The sequence below is a fragment of the Limulus polyphemus genome, unplaced genomic scaffold (assembly GCF_000517525.1).
Source record: "Limulus polyphemus unplaced genomic scaffold, Limulus_polyphemus-2.1.2 Scaffold789, whole genome shotgun sequence".
Classification (NCBI taxonomy): domain Eukaryota; kingdom Metazoa; phylum Arthropoda; class Merostomata; order Xiphosura; family Limulidae; genus Limulus; species Limulus polyphemus.
The window spans coordinates 329,061-346,047 of NW_013666399.1; the positions used below are offsets into that span (position 1 = coordinate 329,061).

Consider the following 16,987-nt stretch of genomic DNA (forward strand, 5'->3'; position numbering starts at 1 on the left):
AACCTACAATTAGGAATCTCATTTGGTGTAAATATAAGCCACATGTGGAAAGTTATTCAACAAAACCGTTGAAATTTAAAGAAAATGTTTGCGCACGCATACGCAAAAAGTGTATAGGTCTAACATTTTTACTACAGGTTCATCTATCGTGGGCCGTTTTTAGTGTTTTGTCATTCGAATTAAAGACGGATGACTTAGATCTGCAAATATATAAGGTGAAAAGACGTGCAGATGCATAAGTTTGTTTGTTTTAAGTTATGCACAAAGCTACACAATGGGCTATCTGTGCTCTGCCCACCACAGGTATCGAAACTCGGTTTCTAGCGTTGTAAGTCCGCAGACATACCGCCGTGCCACTGGGGGGGGGGGCAGATGCATAAGTAAAGTATTGGCTAGGCCAAGCAAACTAGATCAGTTGTTTCTAGCTCAAGTTTTCAAAATAATCGTACGAGTAGACGGTTATTATTCATTATACATTACCAACTTTTCAGCAAAAATTTACTAATTTATATATGAATTATCCTAATTAAAGAGTGTTTAGCGTTACGTGATATCAGTTTAAGCAATTAGCTTAAATAATGATGCTTGATACGGCTGTACCAATTGCATGGTGGTGATAACAAGAAACTGTTAATCTAAATTCCATGGTGTTACTATAAAGGAAACTATTAACACTGTTTTAGAGAGGAAAAACTACAACCGTATATTTTAAAGAATCTGGTTGGTTCTGTAAAGTAAAGGTCTGTTCCGAATAATAGGGTTGCGATCCTAAAGCTAATATGGGTTACTATCAAGTGTCACTTTCTTACTTGCTGTAGCTTGTTAGTGTGTATTCACAAAACGCCATGACATCTATTGAAAAACACCTTAGGTGTGAAAAAAAAAGTGCGGCCAAAAAAGGATTGAGTGTGCGACATAAGGGGATGACATCAGAATCGGCGGCCAAACTGGTAGCTACACTTACAGCATTTATAACAATGTTTCAGCAAATATTCATTCATTACTCAGCGGCCTAGCGTATTTTGTTTTACCCACCACTATACCCCAAATGGAACAAAAATCGCGGCCTGGCTAACAATGAATGAATATTTATTGTAAAATTCTTATCAATGGTATAAGTGTAGCTAGCAGTTTGGATGCCAATTTTGATTTATTCCTTTAAGTCGCATACTCAATCCTTTTTTGGCTGCACTTTTTTTTCACACGTAAGGTGTTATTGATTAGATATTAATACATACACTAACAAACGGTAAACTATTGTTTTCGTCAGTTTCATAAATAAAGTGAATTGATGATTCCTTACAATTTAAAATGTTAATAAGTTATTTTTACTTACTGTTGGCATAATGATGTTAACTACGACATTGTGAGGTGAACCTGATGGAGAACAATTCTTAAAGTAATCAAATACCATTACATGATCTCCAGCAGCTAATCACTATCATCGTCTTTGAAACCCAAAGTGCAAGCTAAAGCTCAGAGGTATCCTTGCTATTGCTCATTCTCTTATAGCCCACCATTATAGGGCTCAAGAAATCAACAGGGACACATATATTCAGTATATTTTACACTTACAAATAAATGAAATAATCTAAAAATGAGTGTGTGTATGTGTTTAATGTAAGACATTGTAAGAATCGATATTTCTCTGTTTAATGTTCTCTTATTCCTGATAAAAACAGGCTGATCTGTAGAAAGCGCCAGAGTTTTATGGTTTTTTATGTGGTTTACCAAACTATTTTGAACTTACGCGTTTTTGTTTGTTCTTTTAATATCATGTTCATCAAATACTTTTCTTCTTCACATATTGCTGAAACAATAAATTAACCTGGAATTGAAAAATGTGCTATTTTTATAATATAATTCTGCTCTATTTCGAACACTTTATTGTATAAAAAGTTACTACGAAAACAAGTAATAAATTAATTGAATTACATTTTGACAATACAATTACGCTTTTATTATAATTAGATATTTCCTTAGCACTTTCATACCATTACCCATACTATAAGAACATTCAATATTTACTTAATCTTTAAGTTATATGTGTATCTGCAGCTTACATTGGTTGACGCTTTTTCTGATTTTTGCTAAGATCTTTGTTGTCAAACTGTAATAGATTTCGCTCTATATTCAAATACACCTGACAGCTTAAGATTCGAACACAATGAAACGAATGATAAAGTTTACTAAATATTCTGAAATCAAGCTCTTTATGTATTTATTTTTTTATTGTGGTTACCAGACATAGGAGTAATACACAATAATATATAAATGCTATCCAGACACCAGTGACATGAATGCAAATTTCAGCAAAATACAACAGAAAGGAATAAATAATTGTATACAAATAAATGCTTTTACACTTACAATAATGAACGTGATTATATTTAGAAATATTAATTTCAACTTTATATTCATTTTTTTTAGCGAAACCAAGTCAACCCATTATTAAAAAAGACGGAAAAAAATTGGAGACATCTATAACAATTGGACCATTTTTTGAGGGAGCTACGTTTTCTTTAGAGTGCATAACGTTTGGAGGGAAGCCAATACCAGAGGTCTCTTGGTGGAACAATAAGAAGAATCTTTTAGTTGAACCAGTTATCTTGAAAGACGAAGCTGGAACAGACAAGGTCATTGCCACCATTCGAGTAATACTTTCACGGAAGGACTTACGAGCGAAGCTAAGTTGTCGCGTAGAAAGTGAAGCAATAGATGATCCCTTAGTTAGCTGGATTGAGATAGACCTACATGGTAAGAAAGTCTATAGCCTCAATGTCGAACTAAAGTTACTCTTAGCATTGAGCTTTTTAATATTTTTATGAATGCAAGTAATAGGTAAGAGGGCATGGTGTAATTCAAACATAATATCACTTTGGATAAAGAAGGTTTGTTTGTTTGTGTTGAAAATAATGGGTTTTATACATCGATTTCAAGTGTTTCCTTTTTCAATTTATCATTTTATAGTAGTTGATAGCAATATGATTATTTCAGTAATAATTTCAATCAGCACATAATTGGTCAAGGCTATCAGTTATGTTTACAAAAATAAAGTATATAGTTAAGTATATATTGTATTGTTGGATTAATCCATTATCATAAAATAAAGTATTTGTATATATTTATATGCATGCAATTTATATAATATATTAACTCTGATAGTTTTGTCCATTTTTCTCCTCATAAATGTTTATTTGTGCGAATTTGAGCTAAGTATCCCTTATGGCTACATCTTCTAAGTATTTGATTTCATTCTAGTACTGGTAATTTTTTAAGTCCTTCTCCTTAAAGGAGAATCATCCCTATAGTTTTATAGGAATAATAATTATTTATTTTCTAGGATATAGTCAAATCGTAGCAATCTATCTACTTGCTTTGTTTTCAATTTTAATCTCGAATATATTTATAAATTTTTGCTAGAATAATGGCGTATTTAGTTATGTTTTTTGTGTGTAGTTAAGAACATAGTGGCTGAAATATCCAATTAGAGTAAATCATTCTAATACATTTGCTACGCTTTTAGAAAACAAATATTATGGCTTTTTTCAGTACTCTGTCTATAATAACAATACGTTTGGATATAATGTGCAGTCTATGTTAAAGTTAACAAAGCTGTTTATCCAGTACTTTTTAGAATTTAATTGCAGATAAGAAATAAAGTTGTAGATGTCTTATTCACAATCAACAGGGCACCAACCCTTGAAGCTGTTGTCCCTCAAACTTAGTAAAGTTAAATATTTATAAATGAATATTTATTTTAATTTATAACGAATTGAATACAAGGCCATCTGGTCTTGTTTTGACTTGAGAAAAATACTTATTACTTCAGTGTATGAAGATTAAAATACTACTAAAACCTTCCACGTTACATCCGAACAATATCAACAAACAGCACAGCATCTTTCCATAATTAAGTCCAAACTTGCCTGTCTAAAAGAAGCCTGAGTCATAGCTTATTCCCTGCAATTAATGTAATCACAATCATAATCTTAGATATTTGTACAGTATCCCCCCATTGGCTAAGGGATATGTATTTAGGCTTACGACTCTAAAAATCGGGTTTTAATACACAAGACGGAACACTGTCCATAGGGGTACTCGTTTTTGGACACGTGTCTTAACTTAAATTTGGTAAATAATAGACAATAATTTTTCCATGATGATCCAAATATCATGCAATTCATTTTCATCAAAATGTTTACGAGCATAAGATTTTGCTTGTTTGAGCTGGTAAACATTCAAAGTCAGGTAACAAACATAATTCTCAGACAGTTTTATAAAGTCTAAATCTGCATCAAGAGCTTTCACTTTTACACAATTGCCTTTTTCAATTCAATATTTAGGAATCCGCAATGGGCAACACAGCTTTTAAGTCATCTGGGATACAACAGACGTAGCAGTGGTTGAGTTGCTATTTATATTAGAAAATTGCTTACAACAGCTGTTACAGTGAGAATTGGATTTAGTTGGTGAAATAATTTTTCTGCAAGATTGAAATACTCTTTATCGGAGAGTTTGTGTAGCTGATAAAAATCTATCCCTAAAAGTCCCTGTGCAACTGTTCAAGTGTTTTCCTTTAAATTTATTATATTGGTTCTGTTGAAATATGACCATTTTCCTAAAGCAGAGGTTCCATCAGTTGAAAGGAGTCTATAAAATACCTTTCATTTAGGTGGTGTTACTCCAGTAGGAACAATAACACGCTGATTTACAAACGTCGAGGTTTTGGCTTAAACTGAAATAACACTAAATTCCTATATTGAAGGCATACAACATCATTGGTATAACGTCTGCCTGTTGTTGTAATATTTCACAAATTAGGGACACTGCTTGAAGTTTGTGAAAAGGACACTTAAGCAGGGTCATCAACTGCAGTGCTTGAATCATGATATACAGGAGATTGCTTATGTAGAAAGTACTGATATTAACATTTATAGTAAAATACATTGTGGTCAAAGGTTTTTTTGCCTTAGGGAGGAGTTATATCCTATCCTTCATCAAGATCATCTATTGAGAGTATTGCTTTCATCCGTCTAGAGGTGGCCCTGTTACTGCAGAAGCTAGCAGATCTAGAGAAATAAACTTCAAAAAACAATTTCGGTCCCTCTGAGTGGGCGTTAACATGTAATGGTGGGGACATTGCTTTGTAAAAAAATTAATACCGAAGAATCCTCCATGAATTATGTAAAAAAATATTATGGCCCCTAGTCCTGGCCAAACAAGGACGTTAAGAATCTCTCAGCAAAACTTATTATCTAATAAGAAGAAACTAAGAATTGGCTTTTTGAATGCTAGAACTTTGCAACAAGTTGGAAAATTGGAACAATTCGAGCAGATAGTTGTGAAATATGGAACATATATTATAGCTCTCAATGAGACACATTTGACGGAATCTGATAGAATGTTATTCTATTACTGGTCGTAAACAGTATTATTGTAATTCTTTGCTCTGGCAGAAATGATATGCTAATTAGAGATGCTGTTGGACTCTAAACAATATAATATTAGAATAATATAATTTATACACCAACTAATAAATGTGATGATGAGCAGAAAAATGAGCTTTATGATTCTTTTCAAAGTGAAATGGATTGAGTGATTGGAAGAAAGGCTCTAATATGCCTTGGTGATATAAATGCTAAAACTGTCAACAGAAGTTATGAAGTTAAAAGAATTATGGATCAACAATGACTGGGAGAAATAAATAATATATGCAGGTGCTTTATCAGTTTTGTGTAAGTATATTTGAGCATAAAGATATACATAGATATACCTGTACATTACCATATATTCTAGTCCAAACTCAAATCGATCATTTAGCTATTTCTGGTGAGCAAAGAAGTACTCTATTAAATGTTAGGAGCTGTCGTAGAGCAAATATTGATATTGATCACTAACTGGTATGTGCTGTTCTTCAACTTAAATTTAAAGTAAGAAGGAAAAAGAAATGAGTTGTAAGATTTTATATTAATAAATAACTACAAGAATCTGTAAAAACGAATTTGTTTTGAAAAGTCTGTATAGGCTTACAATATTAGAAATTATGGGTGTTGATAATAATAATGTGGCACGACAGTTTCAATTCAAACAATATGACATGAAATATATAAAACATATAAGGATGCTGGAGGCATGACCCTTGGATATTCAGTAAAGCAGAAAAGAAGAGCATAGATATCAGACAAACATGGGTAATTATATAAGAAAGGAAGATACAAAAACAATATGTGAACAGACTATATAGACATTCTCTTCTAATAACATATGATTGAGTCAAGTTCTTCAGCTCGCATAAAGAAGGTAAAAACTAGCAAAAAAGGATAAGTGAAAATGTTATGAAGGTAAGGAGCCCAAAACTGAACACAATATTCCATATGTAGTCTAACCAGTGACCTGTACAATGAAAGTGTAACCTATTTCGACATGTATTCAATATTTCTGTAGATACAACTGAATATCGTATTTGCCCACCCACTAGCAACATCACATTGGTTGGGTAGTTTTAGCGAGTTATCGACTTTCCTTCATAACACTGTTAAGGTTTTTCCATCCAAATTATACTTATAAATCTTGCAGTTATTATAATAAAAACCCATCCGCCATTTATTTGCCCAGCTCACTAAATGATCTAAATCCTTTTGTAAATCAGCAGCATCCTCTTCACAGCTAGACCTTAATATCATCTGCAAATTTAAGTAATTTATTGACTATTCCTTCATCTGTGTCATTAATGTAAATCAAAAAGAGCAAAGGTCCTAAGACTGAGCTTTGAGGTACCCCACTTGTGACAGTAATCAAGTTTGACTGAACTCCATTTGTAACAAACCTATGCTTTCTTCCATTCAGCCACTACTCTTCTATCCAATTTGCTAACTTATCCCCCACATCTATAGAGACAATTTTTGAAAAGCCTTTTATGTTGCAGCTTGTCAAATGCCTTCTGAAAATCGAGATACATCAGATCTACGCTATTACCCTCATTTACATAAGCAGTAACCTTTTCAAAGAATGTCAAAAGATTTGTAAGGCAAGATTTTCCCTTAGTGAAACCATGTTGACTATCCAATAAAATTCTAAACTTTGCAAAGCATTTTGTAACAGACTTTCCAAAACTTTTTCCACAACTGATGTAAGACTAATGAGTCTATAATTACTGGGAAAATTTTATCACCTCCCTTGAAAAGAGGAGTTAAATTAGCTAACTTCCAATCCTCTGGTACCTGCCCACTATTGAAGGATTGACAAAAATAGTAGTAAGTGGCTCACACAACCAATCTTTAACCTCCCTCGAAACTCTTGGGGAAATATTATCTGGCTCAGGAGCCTTATTGTTTTTTAAATTTCCCTTTTTTAAGTAGCTCAGAATCAATACAGTCATCTTGTTTGATCTCGTTTCCATTTTTCAGTTGTTCAAGATGTGGAATACTGCTTAAATACACTTAATACTGCTTAAATCTTCTACTAAAACTGAAGAAAAAGCAAAACTTAATAACCTAGCCATCTCATAATGATCAGATACTAGTATTCCTTTATCATCCCTCAAGGGTCCTACCCCAATTCTATCATTTTGTTTACCATTAATGTATTTAAATAAATCCTTACAGTTAATTTTTACACTTTCATTCAACTTTTTCTCATACATCCTTTTTCATGTCGTAATTTCCTGTTTCACCAACTTTCTTGATCTTCTATGATCTTCTAAATCTCCTGTCATTCCAGTCAATTTAAATTTTTTAAGTTTTTGATGCTTTTTTATAATTTTATTTCCTAAACTCTTTGTGAGCCAACTTGGGTTTTTACTTGCAGCTACCCTTTTCTTTCTATAAGGTGTGTTGATTTAAGGTGTGGCTGTTTTCTTCAATTAAGATAGCTTCTTTTATTTTGCGTTTATTGATGTTAGGTTCTTTGTTTAAAATTACAATGTTTTGTATGAATATACTGTGTTTTTTAAATTGAAATAGTGGTAAACATGGGAGTTTTTTTTAATTTCATTAATCTGGTTTCCACTTTTCTACTTATTTCTCCGATGTAAATTTCTGGACAGTTATTGCTTGTTATTTTATAAATGACGTTGGAATTGTGTAATTTGTATTTAATCATGATTTTAGTTTAGTGCCGAATTTGATGTCAACAGGAATTTTATGTTTGATGGCAAGTTATCTCCAAGTGTTGGTTATTTTTGAGCTGATATCAGGGATAAATGGTAAACTGCAGTGTAATGTTGTGTTGTTGTTTGGTGTATTAGTGTCAGTTTTGTTTCTCTTTGTTTTTATATTTTTATTTTGCGCAAAGCTACACGAGGGCTATCTGCGCTAGCCGTCCCCAATTTAGCAATGAAAGACAACAGGGAAGGAAGCTAGTCATTACCACCCACCGCCAACTCTTGGGCAACTCATTTCCCAACGAATAGTGGGATTTACCGTCACGTTTACCGTCTCACGGTTTAAACAGCAAGCATGTTTGTTGGGACAGGGATTCGGAACTGCGACCCACAGATTGCGGTATTGTTTTTCAGTTGAGTTTAAGATTTTTGTTCTAATAGTTGTCGTGGAAATATTCCTACAGTTGTTTGTGGAAATTTGTTGGTGTGAATGAAGGAATGCTTTATATAGTTGATTTCTTTATCTATGTACTCAGTTGAGCAAAGTCTTGAAGCTGTGTGTATAAGATTTTTTAGTATATTAATTTTTTGTTTGCATTCATGGGCGAAATTCTAGAGGATGTAGGGCCTGTGTGAGTGATTTTTCGGTGAATTTTGGTTTTGAAAGGTGTGTTGGATCTGATAATGTCGTGATTAAAAAAAGACAATTGTTTGTTATTTTCGTGTTCAATGGTGAATCTAATGTTAAGGTGAATGGAGTTTTGTGTTCAAAAAAGTGTTTATGTGTTCCATAAGAAATGAAACTTGCAAAAGTATTGTTGAAATATCTGTAACAGTATAGGGGAGGATAAAGTGCAGACTGTATGGCTTGGGTTTTGATCTGGATCATAAATATGTTGGCTAGAACAGGTAAAACAGGGTTGTCCATTCTTAAACTATCTGTTTGAAGAAAGTTTTTGTTGTTGTGAATTATAAGAGGGAACAAAAAGTGTGCTGTGGATATAAATTAAAGGATTGGGGTCATTACTGTGTAGAGTACAACGTTATAGGCTTCTTTGACGGGAACTTCGGTGAAAAGTGACACGACATCAAAACTAATGTGTTTCTGAAGTTAAAGACATCTTTAAAAAAGGAACTTGCAGAAGTTATGTAAAGTGTGAGGGCCCAGGCTATTTATTTAACGAGATTATGGTTAAATGAGTCATAAGTTGATAGTATAGGTCGTATTGGGCAGTGTTTGTGTGGTTTGGGAATGCCATAAATTTAATTGTGGTGTGCATGAGTCTGTTTCCTTTCTTTCTTTGTGACAGGGTTTTGTTTAGTTGTTCTTCATGTGTGTTTGTTGGATTGTTTGGGATGGGTTTAAATTTCTTATTGACTGAAAGGATTTTGTTCATTTTGTCGATGTGTTCCGTGTTGTTTATGATTACAGTAGTATTGCCTTTGTTAGCTTTTAAAATTTTAATGTTGGTATCTTTTTTCAGATTGTAGATGCAATTTATCTCGTTGTTTGTGAGATTATTGGTCCTTGGGTTACAGGTCTGGTTAACTACCTTAATGGTTTTTCTCGAAAATTCTTTGAAAAAGTTGTTAAAGATAGAGTTTTGGGGAACCTCAGGAAACCACATTTTATTATAGTTACCTATCAATATCATAAAAGTCTGGTGGTCGGAGTTTTGGATTACTTCTAGTTGTTGGTTGTTGTATAAAGTTGAGATAACCTAGTCTTCTGGATAAATCGTCTAGGCTTGTCTTTAATTCTAGGCAGAGAACTGGCTTGTGGTTGACGGCGAAGTTGAGGCCTTTGTTCAGAAGTTGTTGTTCAGTGCCGTTTAGTGGTCGATCTGATCTGTTGATAAAAAGATTGGGTTGGGCTTCGTTGTTGTATCGTCTTTCATGTTGTTGTAGTTTTCTTAGTTGTTCCAGTTTTTCGTTGTGTACAGATATCTTCTCTTGATTTAATACGGAGTTCCTTTGGTTGACAGTCTTTGTATATTGTTGTACTCGTATGGTTCCAGGTAGTAGGCAAGTTGGTATAATTTCTGTTTTCGTTTTTGTAAGTAGTTTAGTTCTTGATATTTGGAATTCGGGGTAGTTTTAGAAGCTTTCGTTGCATGTTTTAGATGATACCTATAAATTAATTTAGGTTTTTGGATAATTTGACTTGGGAATCAATTCTTCAGAGCGGTATTGTCTAAGAAAGGAAATATCGTTTTTCCTTTTGATGATTTTTACATTTGTGTGGAGAAGTTTGGAGATAGTTGCACGGTACGATACACTGATAAACGTAATTATTGGGTTGATATTGCAAATACTATCTAAGAGCCTTGATTTAGGCCGACATTGTGAATTATTAAAATTCATTTACCTTTAGCTTATTTTCATTTCTATTTTCGTCATTAATTCTCCTTCTCTAAATCGGTTTTTAATGATCTCCTTGACATTCTTTAGGTAATTCTTTTTTTAATTTTGTTATATAGATTAATGTTCTCAGAATGACTTCCATCTCTAGATAATTTTCTAATAATTATTGAGATTACAATTTTGAGTTCTATTAGTATAATAAGGATATTCCCACAAATGATTCTTTTTAGTTAAAATAAATTCATGTAACTTATTCAGATGATATAAGTACAACATGAAGTTTTGTCTTTTCTATTTCATTATCTTTCTTATTATTACTTTCAATCAAACTTTTAGTTAAAATATTCTTTTTGTAAAAAAAAAAAGTTGTTTATTTAAATATTCAATTTGACATTTATACTTTTCTTCTAGTTTATATTCACCAGTCTTTGTAAAAAATCCAATGTGAATGTAGAGAACAAGTTGCTAAAACGCATTAAGGAAACACAAGAAATTATTCCTTCATGGAATGAGATATATAAGATTAAAAGTGTTCTAAGCGTAAGAAAGATATATCACTCGATATGTTTCATAAAAACATAAAGACATGGCTATAATTTTGTATGTAAAAAAAAATTTATTGATCATTATTATAAAGATTCGAAGAAAATAGAATGTTAATGTGGATTAAAAGTTGTTAAACTATTTCGTGAAGAACACAAAAAACGTTCTGTACAAATAAAAAACGAAGAATAAAATTAGCACTACATTAATAAATTTTTTACTAATAAATGGAACGAGCTCCTAGTTTTAAAACTTTAATAGAGCTGAAAACTTTTGCTAGATGAAGATAATATTTCTATTACTCTAAACTAAGAGCAGATAAAGAAATTTTTTTAATCGTTTAGTTTCAAAGATTGTTTGTTTGTTTGAATTTTTGCACAAAGCTACACAATGGGCTATTTGTGCTCTGCCCACCACGGGTATCAAAACACGGTTTCTAGCGTTGTAAGTCTGCAGACACGTTTAAAGATAAATATTTTATAGATATTATAAGTTTCATGGAGATCTAATTATTAAACCTAAAAAACCTCGAAAGAAACAAATAAAATGTGATTGTATTTGGGAAATATTACAAATCATCTTATAAGAAAACTTATGTTGAAAGTAAAGAACATAAGAAAGTGTTAAACAAAAATGAAGTATTTGAGAAATAGACAGCCTATGAAGATCTTTTAAAAAATATTTATTAGCTAATGTACATAATTATATCAATATTCAAGAATTTTTTTGTTTATTTGTTTAATAACGAAATTAGTGTTAATTCTAAAATGTTTGAGCTAAGACGTGAAATGAAAAAAAATGTAACTTCAAATTGCATTGTGTTTATCAAAGACGAAAATAAACAGAAGAATTTTCACTAAAAACTGAAAATAAAATAATTCTGAGGCCAACAAATTTGAATAATTGTTATAGAGATGTTACTTTCAACAGAAATAACAGGCTTTGAAACAAAAAGATCTGGATGGGTTTTAGAAAGCATAGACAGTTTAGAACTTTGAATCAATAAATATAATTTATTAAAAGGTTCATAATATATCAAATTACCTAAAAAGATACAATTTAAAAAAGTTTTGTTAAACATTAAAAATGAAGATCAAAAATGTTTTATGTATTATATATCAGTATATTTGCATCCAGTAGATACAAAAAATCACAATCCAGAAGGAGTAAGTAATTATGGTAAAGCACCTAAAGGAAGTATTTCCCCATTTACTATAAATGATATTCCGAAATTTGAAAAGAAGAGAGATTAATATATCAGAAAATGTCTAAAGTTATGACGAAGAATATATTATATATCCTTTAAGTACAACTAAAAATAGGCAAGAGCAGCATATTAACCTTTTATATGAAAAACAGAAACTTCAGCTACTCGACGAGTCTCAACATCAAAGCACATTGTTGTCTTATCAAAACTTTATCTTGGTTAATTAGAAGTCAAGTAACAAAGCATATAAGAAACATATACCCACGTGATAGATGTTTGCAATATTTGTATTCACAAGTCAAACTGAAGAAACATTAAAAATACTGTATTACAAAGGAAGCTGTGAAGATTAAAATGCCCTTAAATATTTCATATTAAAATTTAAGAATATGAATGATTCATTAAGAGTTCCCTTGTTATATATACTGATTTTAAATTCTTGAAAAGAAAGATTGACACCTGTAATTTAGATCCCTCTGAGAGTTATACAAATACTTATCACAAATATGGATCTATGAGTTTTTGCTATTATATCAAGTATTTTTGTGGACATTATAAAGATCCTGTAGTTTATAGAGGACCAATTGCACAAACTTAATTCATGAAAATGCTTAAAAAAGAAGTTAAAGAAATTGAAAAATTGTATAACGTTAATAAGGAAATGAATGAGTTAATTGATGAAGAAAAAGAATAATTTGGAAAAAAAAGTATATTTGTTATATGTGTGATAAGCCAATAGGTGTTAAAATGAAAGTTCCCTACCATGGTCATTTAACTGGAAAATATAGAGAACCCGTACACAAATGTTGTAATCTATTGTAACGAAACCCTTCATTCATACTATTGTTTATTCATAATTTGAGCGGATACGATAGTAATCTGTTTACTAAAAAAATCGGTAACATTAAATTAACATTCGAAGATTCATTTAAAATCATGGTTTGTAGTTTAGATAATTTTTCAAGTAATCTCAAAAAAAGAGCAGTTCAAAATAATAAAGCAATATTTTCTAGCAGATAATCTCTATTTTGTAATAAAAAAATAAGTCAATCCATGATTACAAGGACTCGTTTGAAGAATTAAATGAAACACAGTTACCATTGAAAGAAACATTTTACAGTATATTGAACGAATGTGGTGGACTGGATGACGACTACAAACATGCACAGAACGTTTGGAAAGAGTTTAAATTACAAAACATGGGGAATGCTCTGATCTTTTTATAAAGACTGATGTTGAATTATCAAATATTGATTTAATGAAAGTGCATGATGATTCTGAAGTAGATTATATTTTAGAAGTAGATTTGGACTACTCGAATGAACTACAAGACTGTTTGTTATTCAGATATATTTCTAGCACCAGAGACCAGAATAGCAGCTAAAGAAATAAGATAAATGACAAGAAGAAGTACCTGCTTTACTATAAAAATCGTAAACAATGTTTATCATCAGGGATGAAGCCGAAAAAAAAATAGAGCGTTGGAGTTCAAACAATCTGACGGCTTAAGAAATATATTGACCTAAGTACACAAATAAGAACTAAAGCCATTAATAATTTCGAAAAAGGTTTTACAAATTGTTAAAAAATTCATACTTGGAAAGACTATGGAAAATATTAGAAAACGAGTTGATATAAAATTGTGTTCGGATGCAAACAAAGTTGAATAATTAAGGTAAACCAAACTTCAAGGAGGGAACAATATTATCAGAATTGTTGCATGCTTTGCATGTGAAATAATTATAGTTGTGTTAATGCATAATTTCTGAGGCGAATTCCAAATATTTTCAACTGAAAGATCTAATAAAAAGTTAACAGAGCATGATATTAAGAAAATTAAAGAAAATAAAAGATCTTTCAATTGTTTATGTGGGAATTGAAGACTGTGGAAATGATCTGGAAACTCAAACCATAGAATTTGGGAGTTTAACAATTTTGAGCATTTTTCAATATTTTCATATTTTAACACGATTTTTAACCATTTTCATTTCTTGATATTTTTGATGAGTTGAGTTTATAATTGAGATTTAAACAATTTTTGATTTTTGAATTCATTTGAAACCAGCATGCGTAAAAACCCTTACTTTCCAAGTAAGGCAGAAACTTCATGTCATCTGAATGGGGAGGCATGGCACTAAAACGATTTTTTTAATGATTTACATATACCAACTTTTACGATTTTGAGCTATTTATTTATAATATTTGCTTATTTTCGGTGTTTTTAATTATTTTGGCTATTTTTAGTGTTTGTAAAATTGTGCATTTTTTGAAATTTGTTTACCTTTAAGTGGGGCAGAAACCCCATGCCATCTAGGTGGAGAGGCAAAACTGATAGGACTGGAGCACTGATCAACGAAAACGATTTTTAATTAATTAATTTTCAAATGTTTAGCGATTTTGAGTATTACTACTTTCTATTGTTATCTGTATGGTACGAAGTTTACCATCATTATAGGTCTTGGACTTTTATGATGACTGATAACAATGAATGACCTGTTGTCTGGAGTAGCAAGGTGCTAATTAAGAAGGTAAAGAAAGACAGTGAAGATGATTATGAAGCAGTTTCTGATTTAGATCTTGTTATTAGTGAACGAAACAAAGGTTCAACAGTAAATTTACTAAGAAACAGAGTATTACAAGCAATAGAAACCAAGTATATATTCGATGCTGATTTATGAATTATAAAGAACAGAAAATAGAGGAAACATGGTGAATTTACCATGATTAGTATGACACATAATTTGAAAAACAAAGTTATGAGCATTCATTATGATACTTCACTTCCTGCATATTTAGCATTTGCAAGAACATATACTAGAATAATAAGATACTCTTTTGGCAAAACACCAGAAAGGGTATAATATTTTTGTGTGAGTGAATCTTGTATCAAATATCAAAATAAGTCCACATTTGAGAAATGCTCCCTTACAAAGAGTGCTAAATGTGACCACGCCCTTTTAGACGATAGCCTTGGTTATTTTAGGTCCATAACCAACACCATATTCAGGAAATAGATACGTATTAGTCATTTCAGACTATGTTTTTTCATGATTTTTAGATATTTTGGTTCTTTGAAGATTTGTTTTGTATTCATGGACTAATTTGTGGTATTTTTAAAATTCGTTTACCTTTAAATGGGGCAGAACCATTGTATATCTGCTACTATTAAATTCTGAGTTTGAAAAACAAAATCAGAACTCTTTCAATTTTTGTATCACGAAAAGTTTCTTCAGGTTAGCAACTATTTTGTGGGTAACAAATGAAGATGGATTGTGTTTTTCAACAGAAGTTACTAATCATAAGCTAGAAAATTTATGATGCACGTTAAGTTTCTTAAATACTAGTTGAATGTAGGGAATAAAATAACTCTAGGTACTAAGGAAACATTTTTATACTAGGTATAAGTATATCTAGATATATTTATGTAGAGTGATAGGTTGAATCCGGTATCCTGTGAGCCTTAGAACTGTTTTAGCTATTGTGTTACAGTATCATATCCTAGTCTGTTAAAAAACAAGCATATAGACTAAAATTTAGTCAAAAACAGGACTATGCTCTTCTTTAAATTATTAGGCTTTGTATTCTTTTAATGGAGAAATATGTTTTGGAATGAAACGAACACTAAAACATCGTTTTAACAAATATGAAATCCAGAAAATTTGAAAAACTAATTCTTTAAGTCATAAAATGAAGAATACCATGATTTTTGTTTCATTATCGTCATCAACCAGTTCTGAAAAGAAAAACACTCAAAAGAAGCTTATGAAAACAATGCTAGAAAAAAAGAAATAAAACAAAAATATTGTGAAAAACAGGAATTAATTACCTGCTTTTTGTTTTATTTATTTCTTACTGTAATTCAGAGCTTTCTGCAAAGAACGACCTAAGTTTGCTCAAGTCTAAGCAGAGGGTGTACTTTACATTCAAAATACAAGTAAAGGAGGTTTAAACAAACCTGTTGTTGCTGAGGAGATCAGTTTCTGATTAATCATAGACAAGCAAAAGCCCGTTGAGAGTATGGTCAAACAAATACAGTCAAGAGGGCTCTAAAATAAAAAATAGTATACAAAATAGTTTTGAATGTAAAGATGGACTGGCAAGTAAAGAACTGCTCCCCTTGACCTATGGGGTACACCATTCTAATAACAGGTAATAAGTAATAATAGGTTGTCAAACATCGATTTATAAGCAAAAGAAAATGTGTTATTGCTTAGTACTGAACAGACCTGAAGAAGACAGACCGATATTCTGTCAAAACATGTGGTATGTTCCACCATCAATAAAGTGTATAGATTGTTGTTTGCCTACCTATTATTATAGTAGCATAATGTGCTTCCTTACTCAAGTATGTAAAAGAAAAGTTAGAAAGTAGGAACAAAAAATGGTATGGTGTTTACTACATTACAAATTGTACAAAAATATGTAATTTCAGATTTTACTGTCCAGACTTTAGTTAATAACTAAATTGTGTGAAGACGAAGAAGTGGGTGCAGGATGAACAGTTTGTTTTTCATTAATCACAAAGCTACACAATGGGTTAGCTGTGCTCTGCCCACCATGGTAATCGAAACCAGAGTTTAAGTATTGTAAGCTGTGAGAGTTACCGCTCAGCCACGAGGGAAAGGGCACAGTGTGAACAGAAATAAAGAGATATACAGGCTATTAGCAATCGATGTGTTCGAAGGAAAACGAAGTTTGATTATAAACAAGATTACAACACTTATGACAAACAACATTGTTTATTGACAAAAAGGGGACATGGATAAACG

The 16,987-nt window shown here is 31.4% G+C and overlaps 1 protein-coding gene across 2 annotated transcripts in view; it reads left to right on the plus strand.

Annotated features, from left to right (window-relative positions):
- LOC106460535 (hemicentin-1-like) overlaps window positions 1–16,987 on the plus strand; it is a 190,591-nt gene that overhangs the window by 109,664 nt on the left and 63,940 nt on the right. For both annotated transcript variants that reach the window (XM_022387279.1, XM_013920253.2), the window contains exon 3: window positions 2,431–2,757. In XM_022387279.1, coding sequence (XP_022242987.1) covers window positions 2,431–2,757 — 327 coding nt within the window. The remainder of the gene's footprint in view (window positions 1–2,430; window positions 2,758–16,987) is intronic.